The 23,043-nt window shown below is 41.4% G+C and overlaps 1 protein-coding gene across 2 annotated transcripts in view; it reads left to right on the top strand.

The window, feature by feature from the left end:
• Positions 1-23,043, top strand: part of LOC122625487 (synaptosomal-associated protein 25) — a 288,237-nt gene that overhangs the window by 50,425 nt on the left and 214,769 nt on the right. For both annotated transcript variants that reach the window (XM_043805581.1, XM_043805580.1), the window contains exons 3-4: positions 2,874-2,915; positions 19,723-19,771. In XM_043805581.1, the coding sequence (XP_043661516.1) occupies positions 2,874-2,915; positions 19,723-19,771 (91 nt within the window). The remainder of the gene's footprint in view (positions 1-2,873; positions 2,916-19,722; positions 19,772-23,043) is intronic.

Raw genomic sequence — 23,043 nt, 5'->3', positions numbered from 1 at the left:
TACTTTGGACAAGCACAAAGAGGACACACCGTGAACTAACGGGACATGTGCAAAAGGGAAACAACGGGATTCCCGCAGCCGATATAAGGGACGGCGCCGGCGCAGCTCGGGACAGTCAGTCAGTTAAACACGCGTGAGTCATACGTGCAAGCGCAGAGTACGGGCGCGAGGCGCTCTGTCCGGACACGGGCGTGCGACCAGACGGTCGGATCAGGTTCAGGAAGTGCCACACAGGGACAGTCAAGAAGAAGTACGCGAGGGCCATAAAGCCATACGGTCAGGTAAGAAGTATGCGAAGAGTCGATACCGAGTGACGGTGAAACAACGGGAACACAAGTGCGTCAAGCGGGCATCCAGAGGGACGGTGGAGTCAGTGGTCGCACCGGTGGTTCGGAGAGGAGCGCTAGCTTAACTCGCGGACGATACACCCTGCCCCATAACATCCTAAGCCCCGGTCGAGCCCGCAGGTTATCCTTCGGCGAGGGCAACAAGTGCCTGGCACACGCAGGAAGGGACGGTGGAGTCAGTGGTCGCACGGTGGTTCGGAGTGGAGCGCTAGCTTAGCTCGCGGACGATACACCCTGCCCCATAACATCCTAAGCCCCAGGCGAGCCGGTACGGATCCCCGTCGGCAGTGACGCAGGCGTACGACGGAAGGACGACGAGGGAGCAACGACGTGCATCCAGCGGCGAGAATCACCGAATCCTGTTCAGCAAGTGACGCTAAATAAAAGGGGTTTAAATCTGAGAATCTGTCTTCTTCTTGGTCGGGCAATCACACAAATCATAAATTTGGTGGGACGAACAAACAAAATCTCTGAGCTAGCCGTTGCATTTCGTAGCGAGCAGAAATAAGAAAATCAGTTCGTTACATCTGCCCAATGAAATTTTTGTTATTGTGGATTTTTATAGCATGGTCCTGATCCAAATCAATAATGCTTTTAATGTGTCGCGCAAATTAATTTATTTATTTTATACCAGTTCTGTTCTTAGCTTCGCAATTGCTCCCGCTGAATTTAATATTTCATATTATGTTTTAACATTAAGTTTTTAAATTTTCTACTATCTGTTAAGCATTTAATTAATTCTTACAAGTTTCCTTCAGAAGTTACAAAATCTTAGAAGCAATTTTTATAAGAGGTTTGTCCAATGGGGTTCTCCAGTTTATGCGAAAAGGTACAGACAACAGAAAATGCTATTTGAGTTCCTGAATAAGTTCTTATATAATCATATATCTCTGAAGTTGAAAATAGTCTCAAGACGAACACATTTTGGCGCTTTATTATTTCCAAAAAATCTTCTTCAATACCTTCTGGGATGACATATGGCAACATATGAGCTAACTCTGACGTTGGCATCTGTAACCTATTTGCTTCCCATTTTCTACTAATTTTTTGTCGGCTGTTGACCAATATTGAGTCGTTAAATATTACTGATGACGACATTGCTGATGAAATATTGCACTTTTGTGATTCCCCTAAGCCCAACATTGATGGAGTCTCCGCCTCTTTTCTTAAAAGGTGAATTTGGGGCTTTTTTTTCTTCCTCTTAGGATACTTTTTCCGTCATCATTATCTAAGGGTATCTTTATTTCTAGATAGAAAATTTCCAGGATCATGCCAGGGTGCTGGGTGGAGGGAGCCTCCAACTACAGGCCAATTGCTAAAATCAGCAGTATAGCTAAGCTTCAACTTGTGTATGCAATGTTTGGGTTTGTTAGGCGAAATACCATGCAGTTTAGAGATCCGTACTCGCATCTATCAGTGTACTCTGCTTTCGTCCGTTCTAGGGTGGAATATGCCACTGCCACTGTGGAGGGAGCCTCCAACTACAGGCCAATTGCTAAAATCAGCAGTATAGCTAAGCTTCAACTTGTGTATGCAATGTTTGGGTTTGTTAGGCGAAATACCATGCAGTTTAGAGATCCGTACTCGCGTCTATCATTGTACTCTGCTTTCGTCCGTTCTAGGGTGGATTATGCCACTGCCACTGTGCATATCAATAGACTTGAAGGGCTTCAGAAAATATTTATGAAATTTGCACTCAAGTCCCTCTTATAAATAAATAAAACGATAGTCTACACCTGATGATGACGATTTCTATATAATTTTACGCAAACGTAAGATTTAACATGAAAGATTACAGACGAAGAACGACGAGAATAAAATTGAATTCGACGAGAATTTATTAAAATTTATATTTTACTTTTACATTTGGTAATCCGTATTCTATATCATAAATAAACCATATATAAACTTTAATAATAAAATAAAAATCCTGTACATGAGGCTTAAGAGCATGCAAGTTAACACGCGCAAGCTTAAGTTTGCTTACAACGACTTTCCAGCGGCAGCGGCGGCTTCCGTGGTCCGACGGAGCTGGCCCTAAGTTCCAGTTTTAATTTTGTTCTCCAATTGTCAAGTACAGGTAGGCCGATGTTAAAACTAAATTCTTTCCACTAGATTGTATAAAAATGTTTAACAGGATGTAACGGGATGGGTTTTTCGTTCAAATGCATTTTTGTCTTAGTTTGTCAATTAATAAATTAGTTTTCCGAATCTGATTTTTTTGTAATGCCAATGCCAGGTAAACGGTTGGTAAAATGTAAAATCTGAGATTATGATTAACTTGTGATTGTTTGATGACTTACATCAAAAACTTGACATTCTTTCCCTAGAGTTCTAGACCGACGTCAACTGCGATGTTTTTTGGTAGTCACTAGGTAGACTGATGTCAACTTTGATACTTGATCAACATCATTATCTCAGTCAATATACGCTTAACAAGAATATGTTGTATAGTTTCATTTATATACCGTCCTTTATGTATACAAATTGTCTGTAAACGTGGTAACAATTTATTTTTCGTTTCAGTCCCTGGAAAGTACGCGACGTATGCTTGCTCTGTGTGAAGAGGTAAGAAAAAATAAAAAAATATATAATGCGTTAATCTAAAACAGTAAGAAAGAATGACACAAAGATACTAATATATATTCCTGAGATACGGTATTTGTAACTTGCTATTTTTTTTTAAATTTCGCTTAAAGATGGTGGACCCCATTAACCTAATGGTTAAGGCCATTATGGATAGTTTTAGTAGTCGTCTTTATTGCAGTCTATGTTTATAAATTAATTAATAATTATTTCATAAGTCATTTGATAAGCACATAAATTTATAATTTTATATTAAGCCCTATGCACAGCTTCACAGTTTTACCAAAAATACATTTTGCATTTTTTCATGCGGGCCTTTTCAAGCATAAGAGCACCATGTTTTCGCGCATTTTTAAAATCAAGAAATTTAAAAGATTGTGTACCGGTTAAAAAAATAAGAAGATATTTGCACGGAATATAATTTAAAACATTTCAAGAGCCCGTAGTCATAAAGTGCACGCATATACATATGTATAAATGAACAAAAAGTGAAAATTTGTTTGTGTAATAATTCGCGGCTAGTTTTGATTATTAATATTATTTTTATGTCGATAATTTTCTTCTTTTTAAACGACGCTTTTCGCTGGGATGAAGGGAACGATATCTCAATATTATTATGTGCGATAAACCAGCATTAGTACCAGCATTGATACAACTTCATTAAAACGGTTGCAAAAAGTGAAAAATATGTGTTATTTCTGCTTACAAAGTATATCTATTCTTGATCAGCATTAATTAACGGCGGGACGGGTCCGTTTTACTTAAAATTATATCGTTTTTAAAATCGTTTTTGTATTGATATAAGTGGACATTTAAATATACAGTAGTATGATCAAGAAATTATAAGAAAATATTGTCATATATAATATATACTTTATCATAAAATCGGGCGACGATATCACATACCTCCTAGGGTAGTGATCATGGTATAAAATCAAGAAGTATATAGTATGACTATTTCAAATATCTTCATTTATTTCATATTAAACTCCGGATGGGGTAAGATCGTTGTGTCGCCAATTTACTTAGATCTAGTTATTGAAGATCAATTCGCAGCTAATTATTTTCGTCGTCTCGTCGTTATATCGTATTTTCCTCCTTTGGCCGTCCTCTTTTGGAATCCGCCTTCATTCCCTCAATCATTCCTATAGATATATAAAAAAGGTACGCTTTATACCATATAGTTTTACCCATTATTCGTAGAGTAGAGAGTAATATCAAGTATATCTGATTCGCTGCAAAGAAGACTTCCGACCCTAATAATTGTATTTGGTTGGTCAGCCGAGTCAATATAAATATGACCTATTAAAACTAGAAATTCTAAATTGAACATGCAGATTCTAATTACGACTTTGCTGTGCAAAGCTCACACCTACAAAAATCTGTCTAATCCACAGATTAAATAAAGAAATAGTTTTATCTTTTTGTCTCTTTTTTTGTTTATATATTAATAACATTTTACATATTTTTTTTTTAAGTTTCATATGAAAGCTCATTTAGAGTATTATTGACCGCTTCTGCGAACAAGTGGGCTTTGTAAAATGGTATTTGTCAAATGGCTACGATATTATTAAGGTGTACAACATTATGTTCAGATTGAAATTTTTGGATCGTTACGCGTATCCTAAAGCATTTAGAACTTTGTGAATCTACTGATAATCTGCATTCCTTATTAAACACGTTACTTGTAGAGTAAAAGATTTGTCTGTCCGTCCTTATAAACGTCCTTAGATCTCAGGAACTATAAAAGCTGTAATGTTAGACATGCAGTCCAGAGACGTTTGTATTCTGATTTTGCCACGCTCACATTTTTGAAAAATGTTTCGAAATAGTATTATTACATTAGTTGTAACCAAATTTTTTGGGAGATAATGTCTACTACTAAATGTCTAATAATGTCTGAACTACTAAAAATACTGTCGATGCTAACGCGGTGGCAAACCTATAGGGCATGGTTCCTTTGGATTCTCTTGTACGGTTTTTTCCCTTTTTTTCTAGTCTTCTTCGTCGAACTCTTTATCTACAGACGACGTTGCGCCCTGTTCCAGGAGATATGACCAAGAAACTCGAGTGCGTTCAATCTTGGCAGGGTGTAGGGCATTAACGGGATCGTAGCAAACACACCTATCTATCTACGCTCGCTCTTCCGTAGCGAAGTCGGTACTCCCTAGGCCGACAATTCCTTACCATGGTGTCAGGTGTGGTGTTACGTCCTGCATGAATCCCGACATGAACGAAGAATACCAGTGTTTTGAAAGGAAAATGTGCAGGAAGTGCGTGGGAGTGCAAAGCGTTTTAGCTTAACCCTACCGCCTCTAGTACAGCGCCCTCACGTTAGCCATGCGCGTGTACTTCACCATCAGAACGCAACCTCGAGAGTCCTTAAAGGACTAGCAATAGAACTGGAACGCCTTGGCAGAACCGTGTTCGGCGAATTGAATTACCCGTTGCGACGGACTCTGAGTACGTATTACTCGAAGAGTAAAAGGGTATAATAGATTTGTTGAAAAGTATGTTACAAGCAGGAGGAAACGTTTCCGACCATAAAAAATATATGTATTCTGGATCAGGATCAATAGCCGAGTCGATCTGGCCATGTCCGTCTGTCTGTATGTACGTCGAGATCTCAGGAACTATAAAAGCTAGAAAGTTGAAATTCAGCATGCAGACTCCGGAGACATAGACGCAGCGCAAGTTTGTCGATTCACGTTGCCACGCCCACTAGAACGCCCACAAACCACCCAAAACTGCCACGCCCACACTTTTCAAAAATATTTTGATATTTTTTCACATTTTTGTTAGTTTTGTTAGAACGCACGTTAGTCTTGTAAATTTTCCTTCATTTGCCAAAAATCTTTTGGCCACACCCACTCTATCGCCCACAAACCACCAAAAACTGTCAGTGTGAAAATTTCTCCTTTGTAACTTCACGAGCTGAGTAACGGGTATCAGATAGTCGGGGAACTCGACTATAGCGTTCTTTCTTGTCCTTTTATTAGTAACAACCCGTGATCCCCATTTACTACAGCGCCCCCTCATTCACCGCACCTACCTTGATGTCCTTGAATTTTGATTTCAACCTCCTTGACGCCCTGCCGCACCTCGAGAAGCCAATCGAGCAACCTGTAGTCGATTCGAGATGAGGACCCCCCTTTGACTTTCGCTTAAAATGGGCAGGTTTGATGGACCGCTTCGACTATTTCCGCGAAAAGATTATGACTCGGGTCATACCAATCTAGCCTGGGCTGTCATCGACACCAGGTAATTTCGGCCAATTAAACCACAAGCGCGCGGTCTAGCACTGTTCCGAAAAAAGGAAAGAAACTGAAGCTAGGTCCCCGAAATTGTAAATTCTTTCAAATCGAGATTAGTTATCTGAAAAGATTCGGAAAGCTCCGCGAAAAGCCATCGATTTGCCTGTGTAGTGAACGTTTTACAAACAGATCAATGTATAAAAGTCTCCAAATAAGGCGAAATAGACGCTAAGTGCGATGAAAGCACTATTATAGTTTGAGTTTCCTAATTATTCTCAAATAATAAGAAACAAAATTAATAAAAAAAAATACCTAAAATATCTAGAATACGGCTACACCCGATCTTACTGTACACTGCGCACTGTATGCGTATTTTTTGGAGATCTCCACGCCTCTGTACACTGCCCAGCAAACAAGAACATAACCAGCGAGAAAAGGAAACTGTGGTGGCAATCACACAGAAAACTACAGAGGCCTCCCAATTTCCAAGGAGCTGAAGAGTCGTCTCCAGCTACGAACCACTAAATGCCCACATTCGCCCCATCAAACACAAACCCAGAAATCTTCCCACCCAGGCTTCAAGAACTGCCTCCGGGTACGTCCCTTTTAACACCAAAGTAACGTTTACAAATGCCTTAAAAACTGACCAGTTGCCCTCAGCCCAAACTACACAAACAAGCAACCGAACACCTCCAACAACGTACACCGAGTCTTGCAAATAATCAGCCCTCAGAACAAAATGAAAGGTAAATAGAAGCCATGATGTACACCCTGCAAAAAGGCATGATGGAGTTTATGTCATTTATGACAACCACCATGCAGATATGATGCGAAAGCAAAACCTCCTGATACAAATGCTTGAGTCACAACAGTCTAAATAAATGATGGCTTCCCTACGACTCACAAAAACGGCCAAAAAAACTGTTATATTGACGTCACACAAAAAAAAATGGCTCAAGTATAAAAAATATATTAGTTCACTAATGCTGATCTAAGCCCACAACTCAATAGTAAATCCGACATTGACACATAGACCACAACACTGGAATCAATTCTTGTTGGACCTTCTACTTCTCAAACTTACACAAGATCCCTATTCAAAAAAGACAAATAAACAAATGGAGCAATTAGTCCATGTAAAGCGACGCTTAGTCGGTGAATGGCAAACTAACAGATGCCCATCAGTTAAACAGAAACTTAAAGATGCCTCAAATAAGCTAACCAAAGCCCCGAAACAAGAGGAGAAGAATGCCACACGTCGGTACATAGAGAAACTATCAACAAAGCATTCACTGTGGAGAGCTCACCCAATAAGAAATTCCAGAGGCGGCTGGTCTCGACGTGATGCAGACAGGGCCAGTACATGGCCGCTTACCTACAAAAAGAGAAATTTTAAATCTCTTAAATGAGCACATTAATCGAAAGAAATCTCCTGTCTGCGACCTCATAACTTTAAAAATAATCGTTGAACTGCCTTACTGCGCCATTTAACCATTAGCCATTATAACTAGAGTTGGTCGATTCCCAGACTGATGGAATAAATCAATCATCATAATGATTCCTAAACCCGGAAAGGATCCGACTTTTGCTTCGTCGTACAGAGCTTACTCTCATGTGTCCCAAAGCTTTTCTAAAAATGCTGACCCAACTTAGCCCGACCTTAGAGTTCAAAACATAATAGCAGCTCATCAATTTGGTTTTTGCGAAAACCATAGAACTACAGAACAGGCTAACCGAATAACAACAGAAATGAGAGCTCCATTCGAGATCCGACAATACTGCACAGCAGTTTTTGTGGACGTATCCCAAGCATTCGACAGAGTTTGGCTAGACGGACTTATGCACAAGATCAAGCTAAAACTACCAGAATAAACGCACAAACTACTCAAGTCATACCTCTACGAAAGGAAGTTAGCAGTGAGAAGCAATACTGCTACATCCAATGACCATCAAATTGGAGCAGGTGGTGGACGTTGAGAAGTGGCTCTCAAATTGGCAAATAAAAGTAAATGATCCAGAAAGCAAGCACGTCACCTTTACTTTAAACAAGCAGGATTCCCCATCACTTTCGCTAAACAACATACCGAAAGCACAAGAGGTATTACTTGGCGCAAGCAAATTAAAGCTAAAAAATCCACCTGAAACTCAAACCAACACCCTGCACTGGCTGATCAACGCACAATCCCCGCTAAGCCTGGACCAGAAGGTACGACTCTACAACTCTGTAATGAAACCAATTTGGACCTATGGCTCTCAGCTGTGGGGAAATACCTGCAATAGCAATATGGACATCGTCCAACGAGCTCAATCAAAGATCCACTGATCTATCACCGGGGCACCGCGGGATGTTCGAAACGAAAACATTCAACGAGTCTTGAACATCCCTCCAGTCAAAAAAGCAATAGCTGAAATCAAGAGGAAATACTACGTCAAGCTTAAACCTAGCGAGACAAAATAAACTAGTATTGAATTTTGAAAACTTATAAAAAGTTCTCTTATTATAAAAGAAAATTTAATTCCCATAGTACAAAAAAAAAAATTAAAAATCTTTATTGCGCAACTCTATTGTGATGATTAATCGTGTGCCCCTCAATAAAATTTTACCAAGCATTGAAAGCTTGAAACGAAATGGGTAGAAGCTGTTAGATGTACCAGCATCCCAGAAGATTGCATCCAAACAGGTCATTGCGTCCGCGATTTCCTCATCTGCAGCGCTCTCCCGTGCGATTTCCAATATGCAGTGATGTAGGGCCAGTGTATTCAATAACCCGAAATATATAATGTTCAGTTATCTGCCAGCTTTTGGTGGAAACTCGCATAGTCGGGATAGGGCATCCGAAATGTTTTCCGCACCCGCTTTGTAGATTACCTTGAATTCAACGGCTTGTAGGCGTAAAAGCCATCGCTTAATTCAAGCTAGATGTTTAGATATTGGCTTATGATGACTTCGGAATTTTCGCCAAATTAAGCTATAGGTCTTCAAAAACCTTTGTTTCTGTTTCCCCCAGTTAAATTTGCTTTCCCTTTTTTAGCTCCTTAAGGGTTCCGTCCAATTAGCAAGGGCAATCATAAAACAATTCGGGTTTCCTCCTTGTGATTGGAGTTTCTGAATGAAAGAATCGTTGTCACCTTTTTGGATCTACCTTAAAGCCTTTGTCTGATAAAATGTGCCCCAATAATTTAACTTTTCCTTCTTCAAGTTTACATTGCTTACCTTAAGAACATATTTGGCTTTTTTTACTGCATGGTCATGATATTTTTCTTTTTTCCTAAAGATAATAATGCCGTCGATAGAGTTTATTACATGTTTGCATGTTGCTAAAATTTCCTCGAGTCTTCTTTGGAAAATTTCAGGAGCCGAGTTAACACCAAATATTAATCTTTTGTGATAACGATAGGCAGGTTTTAGGTCTAATCGTGTAAAGTGCTTTCCCTTATTTCTTCATAAATGCCTTAAATATAGGCTGTGCATAAATCTCACTTAAGATTGCCTTGTTAGTAAGTCTCATGTCTATGTAAATCCTGGTGTCGCCGTTCTCTTTGATTACTATGACCATGGGTAATATCCAGACAGAACTACCTATTACTGGCTCAACAATATCAATAACGACAGCTTCTTCAAATGTCGCGATTACTTTGTCCTCAAGTGCAACTAGTATCCATCTTATTGGTTGCGGAATCGGTTTGATGGTTGCAGCGATTAATAATTTTACCGCCTTTTCTTTCCTTTCCTTTTTGAAAACCGAGTCGCATTTTTAATTTTCTTAACGTAAAACATTTAGTTTGAGTGCTGATAATTTTTCCAGTAGTGATTGTGTTCCCTTTTTTATTAGTCTTTTGAGTTATTAGGTTGAATCGAGAACCTGAATCGATTACTAATGGGAGTTCGCGCCCACCAACCGTGGCATTTTGCGAGCATATCTACCACATTCCAAGGATCTATTTAAGTTCATATGCCCTGTTGAGATTTGCTTTATTTCTTTGGTATCTGGGTTCTTAATCAATTCAGATTGCATCACTTCCGACTGCTTATTATCCTTATCGACTTGGCAGGCATGAAATTTGCGAGAGAATTGGCAAATCAGAATAAGTTCCATGAAAACAAGCAATTTCGAGATTTGGCTACCAATGCTTCCTAGATCGAAAAAAAATTGTGAATTGCGATGAGCAGCTAATCAACGGCTTAGTTACGCCTTTACATCCATTAAACACTGCGGAAAATTCCATCGGATGGTCATTGGAAATTTCCGTAAAGTCAAATTTTTCCAACGATATCTGCGCCGAATCAAACGCCAAGCTTAGGGAATTTATCCATTCCACTCGCGTCAGTAAACAACAGCGAAGACGGCTGGAATGCGAGAGGAGCCAAGGGCGGTCAGGTCAAACGGTAAATAATGGACCTTGGACCCCGGCAAAGCGGAGAGACCGTGAATTAACGGTACCTTGGACTCAAACCCGCCAAGGGCGTAGAGGTCATACGGTAACGGTGCGGACTTGGGACAGGCACAAAGAGGACGCACCGTAAACTAACGGGACATGGTTGGACCTTGTACCCGAGCGAGGGGAAATAACGGGATTCCCGCAGCCGATATAAGGGACGGCGCCGGCGCAGCTCGGGACAGTCAGTCAGTTAAACACGCGTGGGTCATACGTGCAAGCGCAGAGTACGGGCGCGAGGCGCTCTGTCCGGACACGGGCGTGCGACCAGACGGTCGGAACAGGTTCAGGAAGTGCCACACAGGGACAGTCAAGAAGAAGTACGCGAGGGCCATACAGTTATACGGTCAGTTAAGAAGTACGCGAAGAGTCGATACCGAGTGACGGTGAAACAACGGGAACACAAGTGCGTCAAGCGGGCATCCAGAGGGACGGTGGAGTCAGTGGTCGCACCGGTGGTTCGGAGAGGAGCGCTAGCTTAACTCGCGGACGATACACCCTGCCCCATAACATCCTAAGCCCCGGTCGAGCCCGCAGGTTATCCTTCGGCGAGGGCAACAAGTGCCTGGCACACGCAGGAAGGGACGGTGGAGTCAGTGGTCGCACGGTGGTTCGGAGTGGAGCGCTAGCTTAGCTCGCGGACGATACACCCTGCCCCATAACATCCTAAGCCCCAGGCGAGCCGGTACGGATCCCCGTCGGCAGTGACGCAGGCGTACGACGGAAGGACGACGAGGGAGCAACGACGTGCATCCAGCGGCGAGAATCACCGAACCCTGTTCAGCAAGTGACGCTAAATAAAAGGGGTTTAAATCTGGGAATCTGTCTTCTTCTTGGTCGGGCAATCACACAAATCATAAATTTGGTGGGTCGAACAACTAAAATCTCTGAGCTAGCCGTTGCATTTCGTAGCGAGCAGAAATAAGAAAATCAGTTCGTTACAATTGTTATTATTGAGAATTGTAACTTAGTATTCTTTGTATTATCTTACTTATCATCTGTTCCGACGGTATATGTGTGCATTCGAAACTAGTCTCTTTCTCTTGTAAAATAGCAGCACATGTCGACCAATAAATTTAATTTGAAATAATCCCGTGTGTTATTCCACAGAAAGTAACCTTACAAGTTACTTAGCGTGATCCATTCACCAGCAAAGAAGTAGAAAATCCTACCGCGGACTTTCAAGCGTATGAAAAGATGTACATACACGCTTTAGTCTTATTTACGTGCACATGCTGCATGTTTTCTTCATGAAAACATGGCCATATTGCTGCAGCAGCAAAACGAATTCTTCCAGTGCTTATCTAAAAACGGGTCAGCTTCGTTGACCACACCTCCGTCTGCCGAGGGTCCGCTATCCGAAAACCCATTGCCGAGAATCCACTTTAAGTCCTTTGGTGGAGACTACAAGGAATGGCCTGCTTTTAAGGGTCTCTACGAAAGCACGGTGCACAACAAGAGTCATCTGGGAAGATTAAAAAAGCTGCAAATCTTCTAAGCCACATATCCATTGCGGAGGCTGCTGAGGCTATGATTGGCTATGAGGCTATGATTCAACATTCGCCCTCCTCAATGAACGCTATGATCGCCCAAGACATGTCGTGAACTCGTTGCTTGGCAACGGCGAGGTGACATATCTTCGCAAAGTGGCTGATGAAGCCAATGAAAGTCTTCGTGAACTGGATGCAATTGGAGAGACCATCCGTGACCTTCGAAAAATCTAGTCTGCGGGATATCTTCCATTAAGGATGAAACTACAAGACCTGGCACAAGACCACTTGAAGAATTTTCAATCGCCTCCAAATTTCTGCTGGAGGACTTCTACGTTGACGATGTTCTGACTGGCGCTGATACAGAAGATGAATTGATTAATCGACGCGATGAACTCATTCAGCTGATGTCCAAGGCCAAGCTCGAGCTTGGAAAATGGGTGTCCAACCGGACATTATTTTTATTTTGTATTATTTGCCTGTAATTGTAAGATCGAAAGTTTATAAGCCAAAGTAGATACCTTGCTTTAAGTTTCACGTGATTAATTTATAAGTTATTTAATTCTTCTTCTTCTTCTTCTGCGTAAAGTTGATTTTAGTCTACACTTTGTGCCAGGTGAATATAATTTAAACTCGATACTCTATGGTTGAATGCGAAGTGAGTCGGGATCAGGTTGCAAAATGGCAACGAAAAGGAGTATTACGCAAGTCGACGTCGTAATTTGCCAGTAGAGTCGTCATCGTCAAAAAGAAAGATGGCTCCAACAAAGTCTGCGTTGACTTAACGTCAGGGTTTCAAAAGACTGCTCCCCCTTACCGCTTGTGGATGATATCCTCGAAAAAATGCAGGCAGCGAAGTTTTTTGTCGTCATGGATTTGGAGAACAGTTTTTTTCACGCCCCTGCAGAAAAGGAATGAGTGGAAAATACACAGCATTTATAACGAAGGAATGCAAACTCGCCAGGCAAACCTTTAAACGCCGTTTACTAAGTTTTTGTTGGCCGAGATATAATGCAAAAAAGTATATGGCTGACATTATCATACACACATATCGATGGATAAATGTAAAAGCTTAAATTAATCCTGGAGGTAGCTGCTCGTTTTTCACTAAAAATGAGAAATGAAAAACTGAGACAGACGACGAGGAGCAGAATGACCGATTGTAACCTGGTGATATAAAGAGCAGTTGTAAGCATTGGTTGGAGACAGAAGAGTTTAAGAACACTCGAAGTTGGAAGTCGGTCAACAGTCAGCGGAAAATAGGAACTTGCAAAGAAGTTCCCGTAAAAAAGTTGAGCAGTATTAACGTAAAAAAAATGTAGTCGAGAGTTGTAGAAAGCCGAAGTCGAAAGTTGTAGAAAGCCGTAGAAAAATCAGGTATAGAAAGCCGTAAGCTAAAGCCGGAGCTGTTATCCAGTACACCCATCGTGCCGTTGCCAAACTGCCTTTGGGTCGTCTCTTCGATCTGGCCATGTCCGTCTGACCGTCCGTCTGTCCGTCCGTCTGTCTGTCTGTCCATATAAACGTTAGAAAGTTGAGATAAAGCATGCAGACTCCAGAGACATTGACCCATGTTGCCACGCCTGCCTTTTCGCCCACAAACCGCCCAAAACTGCTACGCTCACACAGTTTTTCACATATTTGTTAGTCTTGTAAATTCCCTCGATTTGCAAAAAAAACTTTCTGCCACGCCCGCAAACCGATAAAGAATTGAATTTCTCCTTCGCAATTCCACTAGCTAAGTAACGGGTATCAGATTGTCGAACTCGACTATAGTGTTCTCTCTTGTTTTACTTAAAATATCTGTCGGTCTTTGCCGCCAGCAATTCCTAAATGTATAGATTTATTTATTTTCAACTTTGCAGACACAATTTATCTCTACGGCACTTCAGCTGTGCTAATTATCTTTCCTTGTCTACGTTCGTCTCTCTCGCGCGCTCTCTATCTTTTACTATCGCGCTTGCCCCTTTGGCATAGCGATCTTTTGTTCGTTCTGCATTAAAGTCGCATATATTTTCGTAACTTTTGCAACCGACAAATAAAACATAATCATTCGAAATTGCTACACAAAAAAATCGTATTTTCATTTTTCGAAAAATATCTAATAAAAAAGCTTATTAGCTCAACAATTGCACTAAATATTCATTTCCATTGAATATTAAAGATGGTTTTAATTAAAACCACATTAATTATACAGAAAAAAAATAAAGAGATAGAAAGTAAAGAAAAGACTGCGGTAGGACCTCCACATCGATGACTTTCGGGGCACATTAGGCTACATCTGGATGTACAGCTTATCTTCAATGGGTCGGTGGCATTAATCTGATTTTACTTTAATGTTTTTGCTATTGCGCTTGTATGTAATGTTTTTGTTAGATTGCGCTTGTATGTATAATTTTTTAAATTACCCTGAAAGCCTATTGTTGCTATGTTTATTTTTTTCTTTTCCATTACATGGGGGTTCGCTCAGTAGGATCCGGTCGACTATATATTTCGAGGGCGAACTAGGCCGCCTGCGATAACACGCAGCACGTTATTCGCCTTCACAATTTCTTCCTTCTGGTCTACCTCACCGTGGAGAATGTGGCTCGTTGGTAATTCCTTCGACTGATCTAAGCTTCTTCCCAATATTATTATTCACAATATTATTACTATTATTATTATTATTATTATCATCCTCAACCCAAAAAAAACAAAAAGAAAAATTATTATTATTATTTCCGCAAGGGCACCCCAGCCGGGTGACGGTCCTGACACACCCGCGAACCCTAGTCACGGCACGACCACGGATACCACTAGGACTAACGATTAGATATAACCTACTTGAATCGATGATCTCGGGCTGACAAATGAGGCATTCTGTTACCTTAGTAAGTAAGAGTGACATCTCGCTGAACCGGTTTCAGGATAATGCCTCACTTGCCTCCGTCCAAATAAAACTTAGCAAGTCTCTAAGTACGTTCGAGCCGCATACCGATGGCTTGGTGGTGCAGGTGCAGCTGAAAGGAATCCTGTTAAGATTCCGTCCTGGCTCTGAACACAGTTGCCCATGAAGCTCTGGGGGGGCGCATCAGGACTACTGCACATATGGGGGGAGATAGCGGCCTAGAGTTTGGACCCACTCACACAAGATGATCAACACACAACGAAACAAGAACAATGAAGGAGACGTATTCAGGAAAAGCGGCCTGATGGCAAGAACACCGGACAACAACGCGACGACGATGACCAACCCTAGCCCTAACGATGTGGACAAGGACAAAACAGAGAAGGTGAAATAACCCCCCACCCGACGCAACCGACTGCCCTGTTCACACAGACCTCGACGTCATGCTCCCCACGACAGGAGCTTATATATAAGATGCAGGCGTTAGAAGAGAAGGCCTTATCGCAATGCAAAGCCATTCTAAGGAAAATGAAGATAGCAATGCAGAAGCAACGGAACATCAGTATGGACGTCAAGGATGGCACATCAGAAATGAGTGAGCTCTTTGATGTCATAGAAAATTATCGATCGAGCTGGAAAGCTGCTGCTCAAAGGAATCGAGGAAGGCCAAAGAAAATACATCCGGCAATGTATTGAACGAAACATCAGTTTCGACACTGAAGAAGAGGATGGCCACTAGCCCGGCTGCGCAAGAGCCGAGCAAGAAAGTCCGAAATAAGAAGACAAATTACGGATTTCAAACGGTCACATATAAGAAGCGGAAAAAGGAAAGCAACACTTAAGAAGCGGACGTAAGGCACAGTGGAGCTGGGAAAACAAAAAACAAGCCTAGCGCAAGAACGCGCACTCGCCCTGAAGCTGTGCTAGTCAGACCAGCAGAGGGAAAGAGCTATGCCGAGGTGTTGTGCAACCTGCGAAAAAACCTGAAACCAGAGGATTCCGACAGTAATATACAGTCGGTTAGAAAAACCAAGTCAGGTGATATGCTTCTGGAACTTTCAAAAGGAAGCAAAACGGACAAACTGTGCGATGTCATTAAGGATACACTCAAAGAGTGTGCTACAGTGAAGACCATGAAGCAATTAGTCAAACTGGAAATAAGAGATATCGAAAGCATCACACAAGAGGATGAAATAATCTCAGCAATAAGAGAAGGAATAGGCGATACAAGCCAAGAAATTGTAATACACCTGACAGGAGTAAATAGGTCAGAATAAAGGCGAGCCTTTGTTACACTACCTATGAGGGACGCGTCAAAGATATTGGCGGAGCAGAGAATAAAAATAGGATGGACCCGCTGCCGGGTTAAGCGCTGTCTTGACATAAAGAGATGCTTTAAGTGTTTCGGGGTCGGACATTTGCAAAATAACTGCAACGGACCGGATAGGAGAGACCTTTGTATCAGATGTGGTGAAAGTGAACATAAAATGAAGACTTGCACAAAGGCACCGGAATGTTGTATCTGTGCATCGGACACATGTGGACACCTCCCTGGGACAACGAACTGCTCTAGCGTAGCCAGAAAAGGAAAGCCATGAAGATTCTTTAAGCTAATATGCATAGAAGCAGAACGGCAAATGACCTGCTGCACCAAATTGTGCTCGAAAACCAAATCGACGTGGTTATCATTTCCGAACAATATAAGAGACCGGAGGAAGGGGTTTGGCTAGATGACGATACAAAGACGGCGGCAATATGGATCCCCGACCCTACTACGGCTCCACACAGAAACGACAAAAGAGGAAGATGCCATGTCCTAACACAAATCAGAAACTGGACGATAGCTAGCTGCTACTTGACCCCAAGTGACGATATTCAGACTTTCCAGACGAAACTTGAAGGTATTGAAGACAACGCAAGGCAAATAAGAGGCGACCTTATAATAGCAGGTGACTTTAACTCAAGAGCTATAGAATGGGGTATGCCGTCAACCGACTCTCGAGGCCGTAGAGTTCTCAATATGGCAGCAAGAATAGGAATACTCACTGCAAATACAGGAGCAACAGCAACATTCAATCGACTAGGGTACAGTCCCTGACATAACACTAGTGTCAGAAAACGGCGCACACAATATCACAGACTGGAAAGTTCTTGACACCTACAACGGAAGTGATCATAACTATATAACGTTTAACATAGCAGAAAACGCGGTAACTACAGTAGCACCGAAGAGAAAAGGGTGGAATGTTAAGCGGTTGGACAAAGCACGACTAGAGATCGACGCAAGACAAAACCGACAGAGTGGCGGAGACATTGTCAACCAGAACATGGCAACGATCAAACAAGCGTGCAACGCTGCAATGCCAAAAATGGGCAACCCTCGAAGACAAGGCCAAGAAGTGTACTGGTGGACAGATGAGATAAAAACTCTCAGAGAAACGTGCATCAAAAACAGACGCCGCCTTACTAGAGCTAGACGGAGAGGACAGTTTACAGAACAGGAAAGTCAGTTTAAGAAATCCAAGAAGGACTTGACCACTGCCATTTAGAAAAGTAAAACGGAGAAATGGAAAAGCCTCTGCAACGACGTCAATACTAACCCATGGGGTATGGGGCAAGAAGAACAACACCCGACCTGGAGGAAGGACAAATGGACCACATAGTTAAAGCACTATTCCCCAACCACACATATAGATTTTCGAGAAGGACCACACGAATAGCAGAAGAACAAATCGAGCTCTTCACAGTAGATGAACTACAGAGAGCGACAATAACGCTAAAAAGGAGGAAGGCCCCAGGACCCGACAATATCCCAGCAGAGGTCGTAACAGTGATTGCCAAGAACAGACCCCAAATCCTGCTGGATATGTATAACGAGTGCATTACCAGCGGGAAATTTCCAGATACCTGGAAGCTGCAACGGTTGGTCCTGATAAGCAAGGGAAAGGGGGATCCCTTAAGCCCGTCAGCTTATCGACCACTTTGCATGCTAAACACACCCGGAAACTACTGGAGAAAATGATTAAGCCGCGACTATCAGCAGCAATCGAAAGAGGGGGTGGCCTCTCCCCGAGGCAGCATGGCTTTAGACCTGGCAGGTCGACCATTGGAGCAATACAAGAAGTCGTTAGCCAAGCCCTCAGCAGCCAACAAGGCAACCACTTCTCGAGACCGGTAGTACTTCTAGCTACTCTCGATGTAAAAAACGCATTCAACAGTGTTCAATGGGGAAACATAATTGATGCTTTGAAAAGACGATTCCAAATCTCAGGATACCTAATGCGGATAATACAAAACTATCTTGACAACAGACGGCTACTGTACCAAACAAATGCAGGAGAGAAATGTGTAGACATAACTTCAGGAGCAGCTCAAGGATCAATATCTGGACCGAAACTATGGAACATTAGCTACGACGAAATCTTTCATCTAGAAATGCCGGACGACACGTTTATCGTGGGCTACGCAGACGACATAGTCGCAGTCATTACAGCTCGAAATACCGTGTACGCACAGCGCAAGTTGACACAAGTAATGACGAGAGTAAAAAGGTGGTTAAACTCACACGATTTGAAACTGGCTGACGAAAAAACCGAGCTCTTGCTAGTTACCAGAAAACGGATCCCATTCGAAATAGATATGAGAGGTGGGGAAAACGTAATAAGGACGCGGAAGGATATAAAGTACCTAGGAGTTAGACTGGACTCAAAACTGACATTTAGCTCACACATACAAGAGACGAGGAAACGTGCAACCGCGACGACTAAGTCGCTTTGCAGACTTATGGAAAACGTAGGCAGCCCTCTACAATCAAGGCGGAAACTCTTGATGGAGGTGAGTAACGCAATCATGCTGTACGGATGTAAGGTCTGGGCTGGCACCCTGGAGACCGCCTGCAGGTCAAAACCTTTACTGGAGGTGCAAAGAACCATGGCTCTACGAATCGCGAGCGCGTATCGAATGGTATCCGGCCCTGCTGCATCAGTAATCGGAGGCGCGATACTAATCGATATAGTAGCCAAAGAGAGAAAACGGATCTATGAGATGAGACAGGCGGGAGAGACGACGAGAGCGTTAATCGCACGAAGCAGAGATGAAACAGTGGGTGCATGCCCTACATACCTTTTTTGAGACGGCAAACGGAAGATGCGTGAGGCATTCCCCCTCCTCAACCCCATAAAAAAAAAAATATTATTATTAATATTCTTAAGTTAATTAAGAAAAAGGAATAAGTGATACTCACTCGCTCTTTAATGTTTTCAATTAATTTACATCTATTGGAATACCTTTTTAACCGCTTTTGAGTTATAACCAGCTATATAAATTATGTAAACACCTTTAACTTTTTTTTCAGCGATCTTTTATGATCGGCTACGGAAACCATTTGATTTATACATATGATATAAACATATCTAGAAATCTTAAAAAAAAAACCAAAGACAAAGCTAAGCTTAGCAAATTTTTTGATATTCTATGGGTACTAAACAAATCTTTTGTATTCTAAGAATTATATTTTCAAAACTCCGCCCATTAAATGACATTTCCATTCATACATACATATATATATCATATCATAATATCATATATATATATATGTATATATATATATATATGTATATCTGCTAAATTCGTTTTTTCTTACATATATAAACAATGTTAACACTATATATATACTTATACACTTTTAAAAATTATTTACATTTCAATTTGCTGCACATCAGAGCAAGGAGGCAGGGATACGAACACTTGTAGCCCTTGATGATCAAGGAGGTGAGTCCACAACTAACAGAACAATATATCACAGTTTTTACCATACAACTGAATTTTCCCAATTATTTTATTATACTAGGTATGACATAACACGAAACAAAATATTTTTACATTTGGTTGCAGCGGTAGGACATTTTTCTGTTAAGTCCTGAAACCGAAATCAAATATGCCAAATCGTTAGTTAATACAATTACATTTACAATTTTAACTATTTTCTACGGTTTTTTGCATAAACAAAATTTTTTTTAAAGTTTAGTTCACGTGAACATTATTACGGCTTATTTTTGTTTATACCATTATTTGTCAGTCATGCTTTCTCGAAGTGCAGATGCATTTTTTGCCTCATTGTGAAACTCTTTGTGCTGAGTCTATGGAAAAGCAAGGCAAAAATCTTGTTGCGGTGTCAGTGATCCCAATATCCGTTAAATATGCCCCACGCGAAAGCAAGTGAAATAAAATCGGATAAGAAACTAATTCAAATGTCAACAAACGCTGAACACAAATTTTGCATTAAAAAATAAATTCAATATTATAGTCAACTCATCAGCTGTGATTCGCCCGACTGGAAGTAAATTATCTTAGGCACTCGGCCACGGCCGCCGTTGTGGAGCATATCCAAGAGGGGCACTGTGAGCGAATGTTTCTGACCTTCTCCCAAACCCAACCATGAGTCAAATTGGACTCAAAGTCGTTGTGTGAAACACCAATGGGCTGACCAACAAGGCACTGGAGCTGGGGCTTTTTGTTCAAAATTATCACATTGATATTATGTTGGTCAGCGAAATACACTTCTGCACTCGTTCTGGCAACGTATGCTGACGACACAGCCTTTATAGCAAACTCGCCATGTCGATTTGAAGCGTCTAGGAAAACTCAAAACTTTTTGGGTCTTTAAAGCGAGTAGACGATTAGGTGGAATATATACCACCTGCACTGCAATTTCTTGCTGAGGCAAGAATCCTCCTATTATTAAACTACAGAACACGCTCATCCCTCAATCTCCCCAGGCGCAGTACCGGGAATTGACTCTAGACAAGCGCCTCACGTGGCAGCACACCTATAAAATTGCACCAACCTGCCGCGGGAAGCTTAGAAAGCTTAACTGGATGCTAAAACCACCGAGCAAGCTAAGCCTTATCAGCAAATTCTTGCTCTACAGAGCGATATGGTCCCTAATATGTAATAACCTATTGTGTCCAAAATGGGGTTACGCGTCCGACTCTAACATAATGAGAGTGCAATGGGTCCAAAGCCGAGCGTTGCGAACCATCACCAACGCGCCCTGGTCCCTAACGACCTCAACATACACGCGGTTAGATAGCAGATCAATCGCCATTCGCTACAACAAACGGCTACAGGACCACACCAACCACCTATCTTTTGCACTGGCTAATTGGACCAGGTAAAGACTGAAGAGAAGACATCCAGGTGACTTTTGAACAAGAGAAGGCCAAAGAACGCTAGTTCTTCACCACAAGCCACAACTATTAGCTAATCTAAATTATTATTCGAAATCTTATATTTATCATCAGTCTCTATCACACTCTCAAAGAGTACGGTCGCGCAAACGCACAGACAAAAATCAAGATCAATAAGCAAACCCAATAAGCAAAACCAACAAGCTAAACACAAAAACAACTTGCACTGAAGCATCTATAAATAGAACAAACAACTGATAAGGGACTGCAGCTTAGCTGCTATTAAGCAGCAAAACTATGACTTCAAACGAAGCTGGTGACAGCAATAATTTTGCGTGGCAAAAGGTGCCAACTAATCCACACTCAATTAAGCGAAAAAACGAGAACTCCTCAGCTGTGACGAGAAAAATTTCAGCCATAGATTTTGGACCCGGTACATCCAGAAATGCTAACCATTTTGCCCTATTGGCAGACACGGATGATGAAACTCCTAACCCTACAACAACGAACCCAACACTGGATGAGGAAATGGATAAAGATTTGCCCTCTGAAAAACCACCACCAATTTTCGTGTCCAATGTGAGTGATATAAACGGATTTCTCCAATACCTCAAGCCATATATAAGCGCTAGTCAGTTCACTTATAAATCACAACGAGACGGACATGTTCGAATTATGGTGAAGAGTGTCGAAAAATTCAGGGACGTAGTAAAAGTTCCGAAGATAGATAAGATAAGCTACCATACATTTCAGCTCAAACAGGATAGGGCATTTAGGGTTGTAGCCAAAAACATTCATCACTCTACAAAAGTTGAAACTATAAAGGAAGCTCTAGAATCTGAAGGCCATGCAGTTAGGGGGATTCATAACATTCAAAGCCGTATTACCAAGGAACCACTACCGATGTTCTTTATAGATTTGGAACCACAAAACAATAACACGGAAATCTACAAAATCAGGCACATTAATAATGCAATTGTTACTATAGAACCACCAAGGAAAGTGAGTGACATGGTGCAATGTTTTCGATGCCAAGAATTCGGGCACACAAAGACATACTGCAATAAAACATTCAAGTGCGTTAAATGTGCTCAGAATCACCCAAGCGTAAACTGTCCAAAGGAAAAGAATGCACCAGCCACATGTGCCAACTGCCATGAAAATCATGCTGCTAGTTACAAAGGTTGCAGAATCTACCAAGACATCGCCAAACACCAGACTAATGCATCCAAAACCAGGCAAGCACCAACTGTAGCTCGTGATCGACAGAATCTGACAACAAATATTCCGACAAGGCCAAACCAAGAAAACGTTTACTCTAACCAACTAAACTATGCGCAAGTGATACGAGGTGAGACTTTACCACAAGAAAAATCAGCACTAGATAGAATTGAGCAATTATTAATAAAAGAATCAGAGCTTACAACCAATCTGCTCAACATGATAATGTTGCTTGTAAATAAATTATGCAAGTAGATCTTTGTATAGCCATATGGAATGCCAATGGGCTTTCCAATCATCGAAATGAAATAACTCTATTTATTAAAACTAACAACATTGACATAGTACTTATATCAGAAACACATTTTACAAAGAAAAATTATATAGCCATTAATGGGTACGATATAGTAAATACTAATCACCCATCAGGTAGAACACAAGGTGGATGTGCAGTTATTGTTAAAAGAAACTTAAAATATAAAACACTAGACAGCATCAGCACAAACAATATGCAAGTTGCAGCGATCCAAATTCAATGTATGCATGCAAATATTTCTGTAGCTGCAGTAGCTGCAACCTACCACCAAGATATCCTTGCAAGCTTGACAACTCCAATTCTCTCTTTCAAGCACT

This window comes from Drosophila teissieri, unplaced genomic scaffold (genome assembly GCF_016746235.2).
Source record: "Drosophila teissieri strain GT53w unplaced genomic scaffold, Prin_Dtei_1.1 Segkk118_quiver_pilon_scaf, whole genome shotgun sequence".
In the NCBI taxonomy this organism is placed as follows: domain Eukaryota; kingdom Metazoa; phylum Arthropoda; class Insecta; order Diptera; family Drosophilidae; genus Drosophila; species Drosophila teissieri.
This window is presented reverse-complemented; position numbering and strand designations above follow the sequence as displayed.